The 19,187-nt window shown below is 36.9% G+C and overlaps 2 protein-coding genes and 2 long non-coding RNA genes across 4 annotated transcripts; 3 read left to right on the top strand and 1 right to left on the bottom strand.

Annotated features, from left to right (window-relative positions):
• The first annotated feature begins 4,326 nt into the window (after window positions 1-4,326).
• On the top strand, window positions 4,327-5,585 carry LOC137137628 (cerebellin-1-like). The gene is made up of 3 exons (XM_067524142.1): window positions 4,327-4,573; window positions 4,654-4,782; window positions 5,102-5,585. Exons 1-3 carry the CDS (start codon window positions 4,333-4,335, stop codon window positions 5,377-5,379), a joined length of 648 nt encoding a protein of 215 aa, XP_067380243.1. The 5' UTR covers window positions 4,327-4,332; the 3' UTR covers window positions 5,380-5,585.
• Window positions 5,586-9,111: 3,526 nt separating this feature from the next.
• Window positions 9,112-10,880, top strand: LOC137137647 (uncharacterized). Its single transcript, XR_010915762.1, has 3 exons — window positions 9,112-9,358; window positions 9,725-9,853; window positions 10,402-10,880. It is a non-coding gene; the product is annotated as an uncharacterized lncRNA (long non-coding RNA).
• Window positions 10,881-14,534: 3,654 nt separating this feature from the next.
• On the top strand, window positions 14,535-16,416 carry LOC137138276 (complement C1q-like protein 4). Its single transcript, XM_067525329.1, has 3 exons — window positions 14,535-14,809; window positions 14,896-15,024; window positions 15,535-16,416. The coding sequence occupies exons 1-3, from the start codon at window positions 14,581-14,583 to the stop codon at window positions 15,813-15,815; spliced, it is 639 nt and encodes a 212-aa protein (XP_067381430.1). The 5' UTR covers window positions 14,535-14,580; the 3' UTR covers window positions 15,816-16,416.
• Window positions 16,417-16,924: 508 nt separating this feature from the next.
• On the bottom strand, window positions 16,925-19,184 carry LOC137138277 (uncharacterized). Its single transcript, XR_010915923.1, has 3 exons — window positions 19,026-19,184; window positions 17,515-17,737; window positions 16,925-17,061 (listed from the first exon to the last, which is right to left on the bottom strand). It is a non-coding gene; the product is annotated as an uncharacterized lncRNA (long non-coding RNA).
• Between the last annotated feature and the right edge of the window lie 3 nt (window positions 19,185-19,187).

Genomic DNA, 19,187 nt, shown 5'->3' with positions numbered 1-19,187 from the left:
AGGTATTAGATATTTTGATCCAACACAGTTTGTTCTCAAAAACTGAATAAATATAAACTCATAAAAGAAGAAAAGACTAAAATCTAATATATTAAAGTGACCGTAAAACTTCAAATTGGCTTTTGTTTGTAAGAATAAAGTAAACAGTCTCCACAGCCTCTTTGTAAACTTTTAATACAGTTACATGAGTTCAAAAACCTGGATCCTCAGCATTTTATTACCAAGACATTTCTGTGTCTTTTTAACAATGGTTAACATTTAAAGCAGACCTGTTTTCTATATGCAATAAAACAATTAAACAGGTTTTAAAGGAAAAGTAGAACAATTTAAACTATACATCACAGAAAGGAAATGAACACATTTTCTTCATTTATGTAACACAGCCATTATGTGCAAATTATCTGTACTTAAACAGGTGCTATGAAATATTATTTTATGTTAGGTTTTTTTTTGTCTTTTCGGCTTATCCCATGAGTTCAGGGTCGCCACAGCGGATCATTGTCCGCATGTTAATTTGGCTTTTTTTTTTTTTTACACCGGAAGCCCTTCCTGACGCAACCCTCCCCAATTTCTACCAGGCTTGGACCCCCACTGCACAGCTGCGGGAGGGAAATGGGCTGTTGGGGGTTCATTTTGTATTTTGTCTTCAGTACATACTATAAAAAAAGTATACAAAATGTTAATATTTCAATAACAAGTAGACTGTGGAGCAGGAGGTAGAACGGTCGTCTACCAATCCCACAGGTGTTGGTTTGATCCTCAGCTCCTCCAGTCACATGTCCCTGAGCAAGACACTGGACCCCAACTTTGTCGCTCCCGATGAGTGTTGGCCAGCTGCAGAGCTGCTCCCCCATTGGTGTGTGAGTGTGTGTGTGACTGTGTGTGCAAATGGGAAACAGTGGAAATCACTTTCAGTACCAGTAGCTAGAACAGTGCAATATAGGTGCAGACCATTTACAACATTTCAGCAGGAGCAACCACCATGTTGGATCAAGTATAAACTTTATTGGTTATTATATAATAACTTAATCTAAGATACTGGAAAATTATACATTTTTGGAATATACACAAATTTCCAGAAATGTTAGTTAAATTAAAGTTTTTACTGATTTAAACATTAACAAGTTTTTGTTTTAATATTTTTCTCTCAGGTTTAGATGAGGTCAAGAGCATCTACCGATGATGAGAGATCATTGAGTACGATGAAGAGCTGGCGTCTGGCACTTGCTGCTGTCATCTAAGAAAATCGATTTTAACATTTCAGTTCAGTTGCTTTTGCAGAGGAAGATGACCCAGGTACATTTTTATATTAATGCATCTTTCTTTTTCAATTACATAACAGATTTCAAATGCAGAGCAACTGGATCAAAAGCTGATACTTCAGGGAATCTGGAACAACGTCAGACCTGATAATTCAACTTTTTCCTAGAAGGTTTTGAGTTTATTGACATTTTTAAGGAGGGAGCACGTGATAACACTCAAAATCACAACCTTAGCAAAACAGGTTCAAATAGATCTATCAACTAAAATTCAACAACATTTTTTAAGCCAGCAGGTTTCTGCCTTTAAAACAAGTGCAAAAACATCAATGTCAGAATTTACCAGAATTATCCTCATCACCCAGATGATGATGATGATGAGGAGGAGGAGGAGGAGGAGGAGGATGAAAAAGATGATGAATAAATGATAAATACCATCACTTCTTTCAATATGAATGAGCAACCAATGGCAAAACCACAACGTAGTACCACTTTTATCTAGCAGGTAACATCTTTTTTACTGTACTTGTAAGGAACAAATATAATGGCCCTTTACTAATGAATTTGAGCAAACAGAGGATAAGGTCCCTGAAATTTTCTATGTAATGTTTTAGATCGAGATTCACCTGACTCTCAGTTTCTCCAAGTTATTGTAATCCTGTTTCACTGAAATGTTTTTTACTTGATGAACACTTTACATTGCTGTTTTTAAAGAGAATAAGCCTGAACACAGTGGAAAGTTTTAACATCTTTACAGTCTGAGAAAAATAATAAAGTTCTGGATAGTAAATAAAAGAAATATAGAAGTTGCAGAAAAGGTCAAAACCACTGCCTTTCTGGTGTTGTCTTTGCCATATGAAGACCAATTCCCTTTCTGTTTCTATGTACATGTGCATGTGTGTGACTGATTCCCTGAAGGTCTGCAGGTAATATACTGTAGGAGTTTATCATACACTGATAGATATATTGGATTGCAATGTAAACTGCAGTGGTGGTTGGTGGGGATCCAGCAGTGGTCACCTAATGGTTAGAGAAGCTCTTTGGGACAGGCTTAAAAAACACTACTTGTCCGCTCTCTGATCAGCCTCACTGTGTAGCCTCAGGTGGTCTGTTTGAGCTGTGCAGGGGTCAGAAGGTCATATTGGTTCTGCCAGTTTATACACAGTAAATGCTTGAATAAATATGACCAGGGTGTTCCCGCAAAAGGCATGTCTCTCAGTGGAAGTTTCCGGAATAAGAAAAGAAAAAAAAATGCCACAGTAATTAGACATTTTATATTAAAACCTAGGTTTCATAAAAAATCTATGTTTATTAAGTTTAAGAGATGAGGCAATGGTTTATTTTGGAAGTGAAAAATATGTAAACACAACGCTTGCAGCATTAAAAAATAACCTAATTTGTATAACATAACATGTAGAAGAGTGACAAAACTTTCACACATGCTGGAAGTGTTTTTTGTTTTTATTTTTATTTTATAAAAAGAAAAAAGAAAAATTTTGAAAAAGTGGCAGTGTTCTAAGGTTTGAGTAAAGGCACTTTTAATGTCATTTTCACCACAACGTACCACTTCCATCTGGCAGCAAACATACTGTATATATGTGTTTGCTTTCTGTATGGTTTCCTGCAAGGGACAAATACAATGTCCTTTAAATATCACACATTTTCATGTGCTAGTTAAGGGGGATTTGCATTCCTTTTTGATGAAAATGTTTGCATTTTGAAATGTTCGCATCCCACTTACGTCTAAGCTCGGAGTTTCACAACTAATTTGAGCAAACAGAGGCTAAGGTCTGTGACATTTTCTATCCAGTGTTATAGATCGAGGTTCACCTGACTCTCAGTTTCTCCAATTTAATGCAATCCATGTTTCACTGATGTGTTTTCTACTTGCTAAACACTTTAACGTACATTTTTTAAAGAGAATAAGGCTGAACACACTGGGCAGTTTTAACATTTTGACAATCCGAGAAAAAATATTAAAATAGTAAATGACGTAATAACAATCACAATCCATGTTTCTGCTCTTATGTCTGTGAATGATTCCCGGAAGTTATTACCGAAGGAGATTAAACATACACTAATAGATAAATGTTTATATAAATGTGAGCAGAGTGTTCCTAGAAAATGGAAGCCTCTCAGTGAAAGTTCCCTGAATAAATAAAGGTTAAAAAAAAAATGAATAAAATAATTTAATAGAACAGAAAACAGTGACATAAGATTTGCATAAAGGTACTTTATATGACTTAATGTTCACTAGGGGCAGCTGTAGCTCAGTTGGTAAAGGTCAACAGACCACAGGGTCAGTTGTTTGATCCCCAGCCCTTCCTATATATCAAAGTGTCTCTGGGAAAGATACTGAACCCCTAACAGCAATTCCCATGTACCACCAAGCTTGGTGGTAATTGGGGAGGGTTGCGTCAGGAAGGGCATCCAACGTAAAAACTGTGCCAAATCAACATGCGGACAAGTGGGATAAGCCGAAAGGACAACAAAATAAAGAAATATGACTTAATGTTCAGTGCAGCTGCAAACAAATTTTACAGGAAAACATGAAGTTGACATCAGAGACACTGTTGGAAAATAATACTGGACTTGATAAATGTGAATGATCATAAATAAATTAAATTATATAACACACACAAAACAATAATTACTTTGTACTTAGCCCATCATATTAAGATTGGACCACACATTTGTAAGACCTGATTCTGATGCACAATAACACACGTCTGCACCAAAAAATATGGGAGTACTAGTATGTTAATTGATTAAAAACAATCCAGTTTGACTCTGAAATTCAAGCCAGTCATAAAATGTGCTGAGTGAAATAAAGTAAGAATAAAGGTTTTCATTAGATGATGAAAGGTGATGAATAGACTCTTCGCCAGCTTCGGTCCTTGTGTAACCCTCATGTTTGCTGTGGCCATGAAGAATGCTAAGTTGACTTTTGAATTCAAACTTGCAGGGAAGATGAACTTTCTCCTAAGAGTAAATCATGTTGTTTGAGAATATGTCAACAAACAGCACAAGGTAAACATTGATAACTCGACATAAAAGGAGCCAGAAAACTCAAATGAATCAGACAGTGAGTGATTCAGACTTAAAAATGATTCTTTTCATATGTTTGCTGCTTTGTTGCTGCTGTGGCCTGGACAATGCTCGGGCTGGGGAACACGAGTGCCCAGATTCCTGTGCTCTTGAACAAGAACTTGTTGCCATTAAAGAAAAATTTAAAACTATGGAATCTATGCTGGAAGAAAGTAAAACCAGGATGATGAACAGTGAAAACCAGATTGCAGAGCTGAAGAATCGTGGTACATCAGAAATTTGAAATTATTTGTTTGCTTGTATTTTACACAAACTGTACTTGCCTATGTCATTTCTCTGTGCACAGCAAACACTAAGGTGATATTCAGTGCAGCAGCAGGGGGAACTGGAAGCATTGGACCCTTCAATAGAGATACAACTTTGATCTACAAATCAGTCCTTACAAACATCGGTGATGCTTATGACTCACTCACAGGTAAAGACGTTATAGAGGACTCACACACAAACACACATTTAGTTTGGGTCTCAGAATGATGGTGTCTGTGATGAATCAGAGTATTATCATGCACTTATCACAACATTTCCCCAAAAGATACAGAAACAAGTCTGTTAACTCAGCATGAATAGTGTTTGAGTAGTAATAAATCACGAAAAATACATTTGTTACATTACTTAGACGCCGCTTTATGTTTACCTAATCTATTTTACAGAGTTGTACCAGGTTTAAATATAAATATAAATAAGTTTTTTGTCCCATTTTAAAGGTCAGCACCAACACACCTTTGTTTCCACAGGTATCTTTACTGCACCCGTTGCAGGTGCTTATTACTTTTGCATTTTTTACCACGCTGGAGGACAAAAGCAGGCAAAGCTGCTTCTCTATAAGAACAACGAGCTGATCGCCATGGCTCATGATCACGAGTCAGAAGCGGACACAGCTGATAATGGAGGAAATGCAGTTTTTGTGCAGCTGCAGCAGGGAGACAGAGTGTTTGTGCAATCGGAGGCAAATACACATATTTGGGGAAGCAACCATCATACCACTTTTAGTGGATTCTTGGTCACTCAGTAGTAGAACGAAAATCAGTTACTTGGCTTAATTCCCCCTTTGTTGGGAAACAGAAACAATATGTAGGTGCTTCATGAACACCTTCTTTAAGACATCTCCACAAACCTCAGACCAATGAGAAAATAACAATGTTACTTGGGATTTGTCAGAAAAGCGTTGTTCTCAATCCTGTGTACTGATTAATAAATAATGTTATATAAAACCTAAAAGGGTTTCTCTGATTATTTCCTTTTTAATTTTGTGATTATACTAAGAAAAGAAAAACATTGACTTACAAATCCCTTAGATGGCACTGCTTCACATACAGGAATGCTACTGTAATGAAAATCATTCACATCACAATCACATTTGGGGCGACTGTGGCGCAGGAAGGTAGAGCGGTTGTCCACCAATCTCACAGTTGTTGGTTCAATCCCCGGCTCCTCTGGTCACATGTCGAAGTGTCCTTGAGCAAGACACTGAACCCCAACTTATTTGCTCCCGGTGAGTGTTGGCCAGCTGCATAGCAGCTCCCCCATCGGTGTATGAATGTCTGTGTGATTGTGAGTGTGAATGGGTGAATAAGAAGCAGTGTAAAGCGCTTTGAGTGCCAATAGGTAGAAAAGCGCTATATAAGTGCAGACCATTTAACATGGGCTCAGGAATACTTCCAGAAACACAATCAACACAATCCACCGTGCCATTTGCTGTTGCCGTGCTAAAACTCTATAGGTCAAAAAAGAAGCCATATCTAAACATGACTGAGAAGCGCATGTGTTTTCTCTGGGCCAAGGCTCATTTAAAATGGACTGTGGCAAAGTGCAGCGCTCAGTTCAGAAGCCTGCCTCACTGATGGTATGGGGTTGCACGAGTGCGTGTGGCATGGGCAGCTTACACATCTGGAAAGGCACCATCAAAGTCTGAAAGGTATATCCAAGTTCTAGAACAACATATTCTCCCATCCAGATGTCATCTCCTTCAGGCAAGACCTTGAATTTTCCAACATGACAATGCCAGACCACATAGCGCATCAATTACAACATCATGGCTGCGTAGAAGAAGGATCCGGGTATTGAAATGGCCAGCCTGCAGTCCAGATCTTTCACCCATAGAGAACATTTGGCACATAATAAAGAGGAAGATGCGACAAAGGAGACCTAAGACAGTTGAGCAGTTAGAAGCCTGTATTATACAAGAATGGGACAAAATTCCTATTCCTAAACTTGAGCAACTTGTCTCCAAAGTCCCCAGACGTTAGCAGACTGTTATAAAGAGAAGAGGGGATGCCACACAGTGGTAAACATGGCCTTGTCCCAACTTTTGAGATGTGTTGATCCCATTAAATTAAAAATCAACTTATTTTTCCTTTAAAATAATACATTTTCTCAGTTTAAACATTAAATATGTCATCTATGTTGTATTCTGAATAAAATATAAATTTATGAGTTTTTTTAAATTATTGCATTCCTTTTTTAGTTACAATTTGTACAGTGTGCCAACTTTTTTGGAATCGAGTTTGTGAATTCAAATGTAAATAGTTTGCACTCATGTTGTTTTTCTACCAATACCCTCAGAATGTTGCTTCACATTTACCTTTTTACACACACACACACACACACACACACACACACACACACACACACACACACACACACACACACCAATGACACCCAGAAAAGTGTTCACAGTTTGCGAGATGCAAGTGCGAGAAAGAGCAGAAAGGATTTTTTATTTTTTTTTTAAAGATTTAAGTGTATAGGAAGATGCGGAAGAGTTCTGTTTAATTCATTTGAGAGTTCATTTTAATTTTGTGATTATACTAGAAAAGAAAAAAATTTACTAAATTTAAATGTAAATAGTTTGCACTCATGTTTTTTTTTACCAATACCCTCAGAATGTGGCTTCACATTTACCTTTTTACACACACACACACACACACCAATGACACCCGCAAATGCAAGGTGTTTAGATTCACCAGGAACAACTTGGGGTTCAGTGTCTCATACAAGGAAACTTTGCACAAGAGAAGCCACAGAACAAAGCCCCAACACTGATTGGTGGTGAATGACATCCTTACCTTCAGAGCTACAGTCGTCCTTATGCACGTTATCTGACTGAGCAGAGATTTCAGATAATAGGACAATAAGAGGCCTGTTCACTCACTACTTCATGACAAATCAAGCAGATAAACTGTGTGGAGGTGGTTCTGACTATCAAATGTTCATTTGGTGCTTCTTCACTTAAACACCAACAGGGGGTCTATGCAAAAGAACGACAATATTCTTTAAACAGAGGAGCAAAATAAACAAGCAGATTTTTAAAAAGAACGAACACACTGGGATGCAAACATCATAAGGCCTATACTATACTATAGACCTTGACTATTACTTTAGAAATCTGTCCTTGGTGAAGGGAAACCAAGAGTCAAGAGGACACTTGAGGAAGTAGACATGTCATTGTCAAATTCTTCAGTCAAAGAACATCTCCAAAGTAATGAAACTACAAAAGTACAAGTACTGCACTAAGAAAATAGTGTATTTGAAACAGTCCCAAATTTTCTGCTAGGTAAAACATGAATCTACAAGGTAAAAATTATGGCCAAGTTATAGTAATTATTTAAAAATAAAGGCTAAAGTTATGTTGCAAATTGGTGTCGAAAAAAGTAGCACAGTTGTATCAGACAAATTACATCTTTCATGAAAATGTAATTGCCTTTGCAGTTTAGTTGTATAGGAACGTCAATTTTAAGGGACAGGGCTTCAGAGTGGCACAGAGACCAATTTACACTTTTGTGATTTTATATCCAGCAGACTCCTCGTGGGTCGGTTACAATTTATTCAGAACTCTGCTGCCCGAGTCCTGACAAGAACCAGAAGGATATAACAGATTACACTAGGTTTTAAGTCCTTACACTTACCTCTCAGCTTCCGTATTGATTTAAAATTTATTTTACATGTTTTTAAAGCACTTTATTAATGAATTAAGCAATTTATCTTCAATATTAAAGAATTAATCTTGAAGAAAGAGTATAGCAAGAGTGTATTGGAAATAAAGTGTCTGGTAGAATAATGAAAGTAAAAATGGAAATCAAAGGTGTAATGATAAATGTCATCAGTGCATATGCCCACAGAAAGATTAGTTAATGGACTGGACTTCTAGAGACATGTTGTTGAAGTGAACAGAGGTTATGAGGAGGTCATGGGTAGGTACAGCATGAAGGAGAGGAATGTGGGAAGCTAGATGATGGTGGACTTTGCTAAAAGAATGGACATAGCAGTAGTTGCCATATATTTTAGGAAGAGGGAGGAGACCAGCGTGACTTACAACAGCGGAGAAAGGTTCACTACCTTCTATGCAGGAGATGCAACCTAAAAGAGATCAGAGACTGTACGGTGGTGGCTGGAGATTGTAATGCTATAGACAGCACCACATAGTGGTCTGCAGGAGGATTTTGGAGGTGAATAAGATAAAGGGAGTACAGAATCAAAAGTCTGATGGTGGAAACTGGAAGAGCAAGACTTTTGCATGAAATTTAGGGAGATGGTTAGTCAGACACTGGGTGGGAGTGAAGATGTGCTGAATGCTGTTGCCATGAAAAATGCTTATGATTCACTTTTAAAGCAATAAAACATGAAACATAAAATACAAACTAGATAAGCCTTCTCCTCTGACAGTAACCATAATTTAATCATGCTATGAAAATACGTCAACGAACAGTAAAAGGTAATCATTGATAAACCCAAGTAAAAGAGGCAAGAGCACTCACATGAACCAGACACTAAGACGATGATTCTTTTCATATGTTTGCTGCTTTGTTGCTGCTGTGGCCTGAACAATGCCCAGCCAGGGGATCGCTCACAAACTCACTGCCCCAATTCTTGTGTTCTTCAAAAGGAACTTGCTGCCATGAAAGAAAAAACTGAAATTATGGAAACTATGCTGAGAGATACTGAAACCAGGCTGATCAGCAGTGAAAACCAGATTGCAGAACTGAAGAATCATGGTACATAAAATCTTTGAAATCATTTATTGTTTGCTTTTATTTTACCAGGCAGAGAACTCACATGAATCAGACAGTGAGTGATTCAGGCTTGAAAATGCTTATTTTCATGTGTTTGCTGCTTTGTTGCTTCTGTGGCCTGAACAATGCCCAGCCTGGGGAACACGACTCCCCTGATTCCTGTGCTCTTGAACAAGAATTTGTTGCCACGAAAGAAAAAATCCAAACTATGGAATCTAAGCTGGAAGAAAGTAAAACCAGGCTGATCAACAGTGAAAATCAGATTGCAGAGCTGGTACATCAGATTTTTGAAATTATTTGTTTGCTTGTATTTTACTGTACTTGCCTATGTCATTTCTCTGTGCACAGCAAACACTAAGGTGATATTCAGTGCAGCAGCAGGGGGAACTGGAAGCATTGGACCCTTCAATAGCGATACAACTTTAATCTACAAATTCGTAATTACAAACATCGGTGATGCTTATAACTCAGACACAGGTAAAGATGTTTGGGTGTCAGAATGATGGTGTCTGTGATGAATCAGAGTATTATCATGCACTTATCACAACATTTCCCCAAAAGATACAGAAACAAGTCTGTTAACTCAGCATGAATAGTGTTTGATTAGTAATGAATTTAAAAAATGTAAATACTACTTTTGAATACTACTAGGACCCCTCTTTATGTTTACCTAAATCTCTTTTACAGAGTTGTAGCAGATTAAAACATAAATATAACTATGTATACAGATTTATTTAGAAATCAACTTACGTAATCATAGTTTACAGAACAGATAGTTAATGTATATTGTATTAGTGTAAGTTTGCATTCAGGATTCTTAATCACTGCGTATAATGGATGCTACTATTTTTTATTTCTGTTAACTATGTGGGTTTAATTTTGATTACATTTCTATATAATAACATTCACATTAATAAGATGCCAGGTAAATAACAAGAACAAGTCTGAAGAAAGGCTAAGGTTTACTGGTTAAAGAAGTGATGTCAAGATTTTTTGTCAGCACCAACACACCTTTGTTTCCACAGGTATCTTTACTGCACCCGTTGCAGGTGCTTATTACTTCTGCATTTTCTACCACGCTGGAGGAGACAGCGAGGCAAAGCTGCTTCTCTATAAGAACAACGAGCTGATCGCCATGGCTCATGATCACAAGTCAGAAGCGGACACAGCTGATAATGGAGGAAATGCAGTTTTTGTGCAGCTGCAGCAGGGAGACCGAGTGTTTGTGCAATTGGAGGCAAACACACATATTTGGGGAAGCAACCATCATACCACTTTTAGTGGATTCTTGGTCACTCAGTGGTAGAACAAAAATCCGTTACTTGGCTTAATTGCCCCTTTGTTGAGATACATAAACAATATGTAGGTGCTTCATGAACATCTTCTTTAAGACATCTCCACAAACCTCAGACCAATGAGAAAATAATAATGTTATGTGGGATTTGTCAGAAAAGTGTTGCTCTCAATCCTGTGTACTGATTAATAAATAATGTAGTACAGCCTAAACAGTTGTTTTTGTTTCTGATTATTTCCTTTTTAATTTTGTGATTATACTTGGAAAAGAAAAACATTGACTTACTAAATTTAAATGTAAATAGTTTGCACTCATGTTGTTTTTCTACCAATACCCTCAGAATGTTGCTACATATTCCCCTTTTCACAGATACACACACACCAATGCAAGGTGTTTAGATTCACCAGGAACAACTTCAGTGTTCAGTGTCTCATACAAGGAAACTTTGACATATGCACAAGAGAAGCCACAGATCAAAGCGCCAACCCTGATTGGTGGTGAATGACATCCTTACCTTCGTCCTTACAGTTTTCATAAGCTTTGAGATAATTGGACAATTGATGACCATGTGTGGCCTGTACTTCATGACAAATCAAGCTGATAAACTGTCTGGTGGTGTTTCTGAGTATAAAATTTGGATTTGGTACTTAGTTAAACACTAAGGAGAGTCAGAGAAACAAAATAAGCCAATAAGAGACAGTGCAAAATATCTACAAATGTAGATGACCTTCACAACATCTAGCCGAGTCAAGAGTAAACTTGAGGAGATGGGCATGTCATTGTGAAATTCTATAGTCAAGAAATGTCCTTGCTAAAGTGTTAAACAAAAGGACGGATTGGACTGTGCCAGAAAACATCTAAAAAATCCAGCCTTAAATAAGATTCTTTGGACTGATAAACATTAACTTGACCCAGAATGATGGAAAAAGAAAGGAGCAATTCATGATCTGAAGCATCACCACATCATCTGTGAATCATGATGAAGGCAGTGTTAAGATATCAGTATGTACTGTGTGACTGCCAGTGGAGCTGGGTGGTTATTGAGCATGCAAATGCTAATAAAATTAGCAGGACCAATTCTAAAATTTATACTCTCTTCTAAGAATCATTAAAATGCTGCAAAACATATTGGACGGCACTTCATATTGCAGATGCATAATGGCCCAAAATATACAGTGACAGCTGAAACAGTTTCTAAAGGCAAAGAAATATTAAGTATATAAAGAATATTCTTCAGTAGCCAAGTTGCTCGCCTAATATTGAGAATTCAAACAAACAACACATTCTAACAAAGCATTTCAAGGGATGAGACTCGTGGTTTGGTCACATCTATGAGTTCCTGACTTCAGGCAGTCACTGACTGCAAAAGATCTTTATCCAAGTATTAAAAACAAATATTATATTTGTTTATATTATATTATATTAGCTCGGAAAACTCGGGAAAAGATGTAGTAGTAGAAGTACACAACCTCAATACTTAAGTAAAGTATTAACGTATTGAAAAAGTACATTCTTTAAAATTATTTCCTTTTTTGAGCTCATTTGGTTACGTTATTTGTTACTAAAGTCTTGAACTATAGTTGATGTAAGAACAGTTGAATAGTTGCTCTCTTGATAAAAAATTTGTTGTTTATTTGGTGTTTGTACAATAAAATATATGTGGACAATGATGACTTTAGAATGAAAACGGCCTCCTAATGTTACTTTTATATAGTCTGACATGAAAAAAAACTTTTAGTCAGCAGTTGAATTAAGGAGGTTGCCTGACAGTGATAGTTTAGCCTTTTTTGATGATTTTCTTTGGGCAAACAAACAAGCAAAAAACATTCATGTTTTTAAGGTATTTTTAGATATTGTGTGTGTATCGTGAATTTTTTCAGCAATTGAAGTACCTTAGAAACAAGTGTGCCACTTTGATGTGAAACGCAAATCTTTTAATACTAATACTATTCAAGAATGACTCACTGACTTTCCCAAAGCAATTTCAGTTGTTGCAGTGTTGTTTTCCACAGGTATCTTCACTGCACCTGTTGCAGGCATTTACTACTTCACCTTCAACTTTTATCATGCTGGAGGAACAAATAAAGTGAGTCTAATGTTCAGCGAAAACAATCAGGTCATTGTGACGTCTGATAAACCTCTGTTTTGTATTGTCTTAAATCCATGTTTTCATTGTTCTTGTTATTTGATTCTACTGTTTACAATGTTAATTTCTGTACTGTTAATCTTTTTAAAAGTATTGTTTTTTTTCTTTGGAAATTAATACATAAAATGCAAAAGTGATCTGATTTACTTACAAATGAAATTTCCTAAATTGAGATGACCTGGTCAGTGTCCCATCCTCTCTCAGTGAAATTTCACTGCTGGCTTTGCTTTAGCGTGCATTTTAAAACATGTTAATTTCATGGTATAAAGCAGGTGTTATGAAATAACAAGGAGCTGTCCTGATGTGTAAATTTCACCCAGACAGAGCTGAGCCCTCATTCATCACATCACTAACACTTTAGTTCTGAATGCTTGACACTTTGTCTGACACTGACATACAAATGACTTCCTTAAATCAATCTAGCCAATATATCCTTAGCTTTATGAAGTCTATGAGTGACTGCTGCTGCACACAGATTCATAAAATATCCAGCATTACAACAAGCTTGCAACATTTGTTAACAGTAGTAGTCCAAATAAAGGCATCATGGTGTGTGTTGCTTACAGGGACAAGCGGCTTCGCCTCACAAGTTCAACCCCAAACCACAATCTTTACTACACCCCCATTCTTGAGCAGAGGGGTAATCTGGGCCTGCTTGGATGAGGTCGGAAAAGTGCCTGTTGTTAGAGATGTGTTAAAGCTTTGTATAATAGCTGGAATTAGTGAGGGTGCAACTGCATGATGGAGATTGGAAAGGATTGGATCCAGAGAGCAGATAGTCGGTTAGAGAGGAGGAGGGTGGATGAAGTCATCCTCAGTCAGAGTTGAAAATGAGGAGAAGAAGATGGCAGGATGTCATCATCTGGAGGAGAGAACTGGGAGCTGATGGCTGCTACTCTATAAGAACAATGATGGACCTGTCCCATGATCACCAGAGAGGCAGTCACACATCAAATAATGGAGGAAATTCACTGTTCCTGCAGCCGCAGCAGGGAGACCACATGTACCTGCACTTCTCAAATTTAAATAAAAAACTCTAACTTTCTGTACACCACTGTTATGAACTGAGTCATTATGTGTGTTATTATTGTTATGTTTTCTTTTTCACCTCCTTCTCTGTCTTTTGTGAGGGTGTGTTCTGTGTGAGTGTATCTGAGGGGGGCTGAGCCACAGGTGGTCATGACGGATTGGGCCATTCGAACTGATTGTCGCCACTTGATTGGACAGGATGGAGCGCCTTCTTCCATATACACCAGGTACCAGGTATACAGGTGTTAGTAGCCAAAGTTTTGCAGTCATTTAAAGACTTCAGATGTAAATGGGATCACTAACCCCAGTGTAAATTGGAATAGTAATCCATGTTATAAAAATGTAGTCACAGTACTTCAAAGACTTAAAAACCAAATTTTTCTACCACAGGTCCAAAGGTTCTGTTAACTTGGAAGTGGATTCTTCAAAAATGTAGCAGAAATGATTTTGAATCATCTACTGAGGACACAAGCAATTTAATCAATAGATCCTCACCATGTCCCACTTTTACATTTTCAGATAAACCAAGTAACAATCTGGGATATCAAAGGTTAACTGATTGCTAGTAAATGTAGTTTTTATTTCCCAATTGTAAACCGCAATTGCAACAAGAAAAATCAGTCATGTCAAATGTCATGTTAAACATTAACAAGTCAACTTGAAACAGCGTAAAAACAGCCAGAGGGATCATAGCTTTTCAGAGACTGAGCAATCCTGAAACCTCTTCACACAGAGATGAATTTTACCATTTTATTGTTTGTGTCATTGCTATGCACCTCAACTTCAGTCCATGGTGAAAGCAATGACCCAGACACAGAAGCAGAAAAATCTTCTCCAGTACAGTCATGCTTTCCTGACATGTGTAATTTGCTGAAGGAATTTGGTGCCATGAGGGAAAAACTGGGAGCTTTGGAGAACAAGTTTAAGGAGAGTGAAAACCAAATTCTTGAATTGAAGAAAAAAGGTAAAGTGTTTTCTCAGATTGTTTTAATAAGAAAAAGTAATAGTAAGTTCAGAAAATAATGTGATGACAAGTTTTGTTTCATATAGAAAAAAACAAGGTATTCTTCAGTGCAGCAACGGGGGGTTCAGGACACATTGGACCCTTTAACACATACACAACGTTGATCTACAAAACAGTGATAACAAACATTGGCAATGCCTACAACCAGTTCACAGGTAAGTACATTTTCTTTATTTACTAAGGAGTAAGAAGAATTTTTTCACACGATAATAATGTGCCACAACATGATGATTATAAGGAAAACTTATCCACATCAGTTTTCACTAGATGTGCTATTAGAAACCTTTTACATTTGATTATGTGATTCCATACTGAACACTTGAGAAAGTAATTCAGGAAACTGTTCCCTAAGTTGGGGAGCATCACAAAAAAACAGCCTAGATTCTGGGGTTGTTTTTCACAGTATGGCCTACTTACAGACCCTGCTGTTAAGTCCAAGTTAACAAACACTGGCAACTTAGCGAACATTGGCCATGTTTAGCATGGTGAAACATTAAACCTGCTAAACATGCTACCGTTAGATTTGTAAGTATTATGAATAATGTCAGAATGTTTATGCTTAAGAATATGTAAGAATTTCCATTTTAATATACACTTTCCAATAAGGATTCAATGACTTTCACAAAGCAAGTTCAGTTGTTGGAATATTATGTTGTTTCCCACAGGTATATTCACTGCCCCTGTTGCAGGGATTTACTACTTCACCTTGTTTTATCATGCTGGAGGAACAAATATAGTGAGTCTAACTCTCATCAAAAACGATCAGACTGTCGTGGAATGCTATGACCACCGTACATTGCAGGATGGGGCTGATAATGGAGGCAATGCAGTGCTCTTGCAGCTACAACAAGGGGACCAGGTGTTTGTGCGCTTGGGTGCAAATACACATGTTTGGGGAAACAATGAAATTACCACCTTCAGTGGTTTTTTGGTCAGCCAAGTTTGAGAAATGAGTGTTTGAGTGAATAATAATTTGAGGTTTAAAGTTACTTTTAGCAGATCTCAGACTAATTCTAATGTATATTCTAATTCTTTCTAATTCTGCTGGTTAACAACGCTACCTTTTTAACACAACTCTGAAAGTAATGATTTTAGTCTGTTTTAGTTTTACTTAATATTAAACCTCTGTTAAATCCATGTTTTCATTGTTCATGTTATTTTATTCTACTGTTTACATTGTTCGTTTATATACCGGTAATATTTTGAAAAACATTGTTTTTTTCTTTTAAAAATAATACATAAAATGCAAAGCTGATCTGATTTACCCTTGAACCAATTAAATGATTGCTTGAACTTTATTCTAGTTGATCTCAGATAATGAGTTTCAAAATGTTACAGTTAGTTGTTATGTTACAATTTCCAAAAGTAAAGTTTTTCGACAAGGTTTTGGTCTTTTTTTAAATTTAAACTTAAACCTCATTCTTGTTTCTTCTTAAATGCATTTTTTTTTTTTTGCATTGTAATCTTCTGTATTTTTATTGTTCTTTTGTATACTGATCATTGGGATTTTATAATTAAAATGAAAAAAGAACTAAAAAGTAATCTGATTTACAGTTGTACCAATTAAATGTCTCAATCGATCTCTATCCTTCAGAGGAAAAAATTTTTACTTGATGGATTTTAATGTCAATGCACATCTACAGTATAGTACAGAAACACAATAAACAATGTAGAATAGAAAGTAGATTATATGTTAAACGGAACCATGTCATGAAATGCACATTTATGTTCCAAAAAACTAGAATAGGTTAAAAGTAATATGTCAACATTTCTTAAATCAACAGAAAATGCTTCACATAGATTTTAAGTGTCAGGCCAGTAAGGAGTTTGACAACTGGAATTTAGTATTCCTTCACAAATATGACCTATTCTAAGGATGAAGCCCACAGCGTTGAGCATTTCTGTCTGGCCTTTGGTTTCTGTATTCCTGAAAATGAACAGGAAGACAGCGATTCTCAACTTTATCACATGCCACAATCACATATTTTCTGTCATTGTTCAGACTTTCAATTTTACAACTTCTGCTGTCACGAACTCTGATATCATATACCACCATGGTCTTTGTACTGATGCATAAGTTGTCATATAGATGCAAGCCAGAACCCTTGCAGATCTCCTTGACATGCCTCTTATCCTTTTTCTTGATGAAGGACTGCCGACTTCTGTTGCAGAGTCCGTTCCTTTTCAAGTAACTGTATGATGAGACAAAACGTATTCTGTAAATGGTATTGTACTTGTGCACTCAAAATTTTATATGAATTAAATAAACTGAAACAATGGCACTGAGAAATAAGAAAAGAAAAAATCTAATCAAGGTGAGGCTGAATACAGTACAAAGCAAAACATGCTCATGCAATCATGCAGTTTAAAATCTGTGATTTAAAACCAGAACTGGAGACATTTTGTCATGGTTTTCATAAGACTCAAACTTCTACTACAGTATGTGCATTATGTTTGGGTCTTAGTTATACAAATGTGGGATTGAGACTAAGGGCCTTCAATGACCCAATTAACTCAGTAGGTGATATGAAAGTAAATGTGCTGGTGCATCATGTAAAATGTTGGTCACTCTTACACAATAAATTATTATCGCCATTACTGATGACTATGTCACAATAAATTTTAGACTTAACCTTAAAACTCACCTTTCCCATTCATCCCATCTTGTTCTGCTTGTAAAGGGCTCCTGGAGGATGTGTTTTTTTAAAAACTTTCTGTAAGCATTGTTATCATTGTTCCTCTGACAGGGATATGGATTGTAACGAGCTGGCACTGAAGGTCTGCGAATTTTATGAACCATTGTAGGCGACGCATGAACAAGGGTAAGAGTGTATGTGATGATGATCAAAAGAACAAAGTTCATCTTGCCTAGAGTCAGAGAGAAACAATAACAGATTTTGAGACAGTTAATAAATTGTCTAGAAGCAATAAAAAATACTCCAAAATGTAACTGGGCATAAAAAAGCAGCATCTGAAATTAACACCTAAAGCAAAGTCAAAATAATCTAGTAATGTCAGGCTGACTTGAATATGTCAATAAACTCAAAAAATTGTAGAAGAAAGAGCTGAATGGCTGTAGTAACGATATTCAAAACATGAAATAAGTGTGACCATCCAACCCAAGTCAGTACAGGTGGATAACAAGAAAGAAAAGAAGGAGAATTCCCACAAAGTTAAACAAGTCAGCTAATCTTAGTGTATTTATCACCAACATTGTTCCAACATGATCTTAATCAGGGGAAAACTTATGAACAAGAGACAAGCTGAACAGATCCCAGAAGTGCTGTTCAGTGGCAGCTGGTTTGGCCTTTTCGAATTCGTCGGAATACATATGGAAGGACAATGTTGTTCCGTTTGCTGTCCAGTTATTGTTATTCCATGCATTACTGGGATGTCTGACAAACTCAGGAGAATAGACTATAAACACTATATCCCTGTACAAACCTGGGAACAGCATTGAAACAGAAACTGGTCTGACTTAGGGACATGGATGGATTTATACCCTGGAGAAACTAAACAACCATGGCACAACACACGAGAGCCTGCTTCAAGGCTCAGCAGTCCATCTACATCTGAAAGATAAGGGTCATTCTTTTGAAGACAGCAAGGTCCACAGTCTGGACAGAGAAGATCACTGGTTTAAAAGAGGCGTTACATCTAGCAATTCATGCTAGATGACACCTCTTATCAAACACTTACTGGCTATGTGTTAAAGTGTCCTTTGCGCAAGACACAGAATCCCAAGTTGCACCCGGTGGCTCAGGGGAGCACCTTGAATGACAGCTGCCATGGTTCTCTGCTGGTGGATTGTCCCCTTTGGGTTAGAAATGAGTCACTGACCCAAGTGAAGTGTATTTTGGGGTTTGGGTAGTGCAATTGTTTAACTGTTTAACTGGCCATTGTGCCCATTGAGAAGTATTTAAGATGTATTGCTCTATTTTTATATGTATTGTTTAACAATTATTTGTCACTTATCTCTAAGTACCCGAAAATGGACTTAAAGTACATGTTGTTCTACAGAAACCATTGAAGAAGCCAATAGTGTTTCATTACTATTTGTCTGTGGACAAAGCAACTGACAATCTAACTTTACCTTTAAATTAAACTTAAAAGAAATTTAACTTTCTAGACATATTACATAATGAGGTTTTCTCACCTGCTCTGATCAGCCAGCCTCTGAACATAAATGATGCTGCTTTGATCTGGAGGGAATCAATACCTACTGATGGTCTTGGATGAAAGTCCAAAATATTTCTCCTTTCAATCGCCTGTTGTCATGTGATTCCCTGATCTCCACCAATCATCAAAGTGCTGCAGA

This window comes from Channa argus, chromosome 12 (assembly GCF_033026475.1).
Source record: "Channa argus isolate prfri chromosome 12, Channa argus male v1.0, whole genome shotgun sequence".
NCBI classification, from domain to species: Eukaryota; Metazoa; Chordata; class Actinopteri; order Anabantiformes; family Channidae; genus Channa; species Channa argus.
Note: the sequence above shows the minus strand (reverse complement) of the source record. Positions and strands in the feature narration are given on the sequence as shown.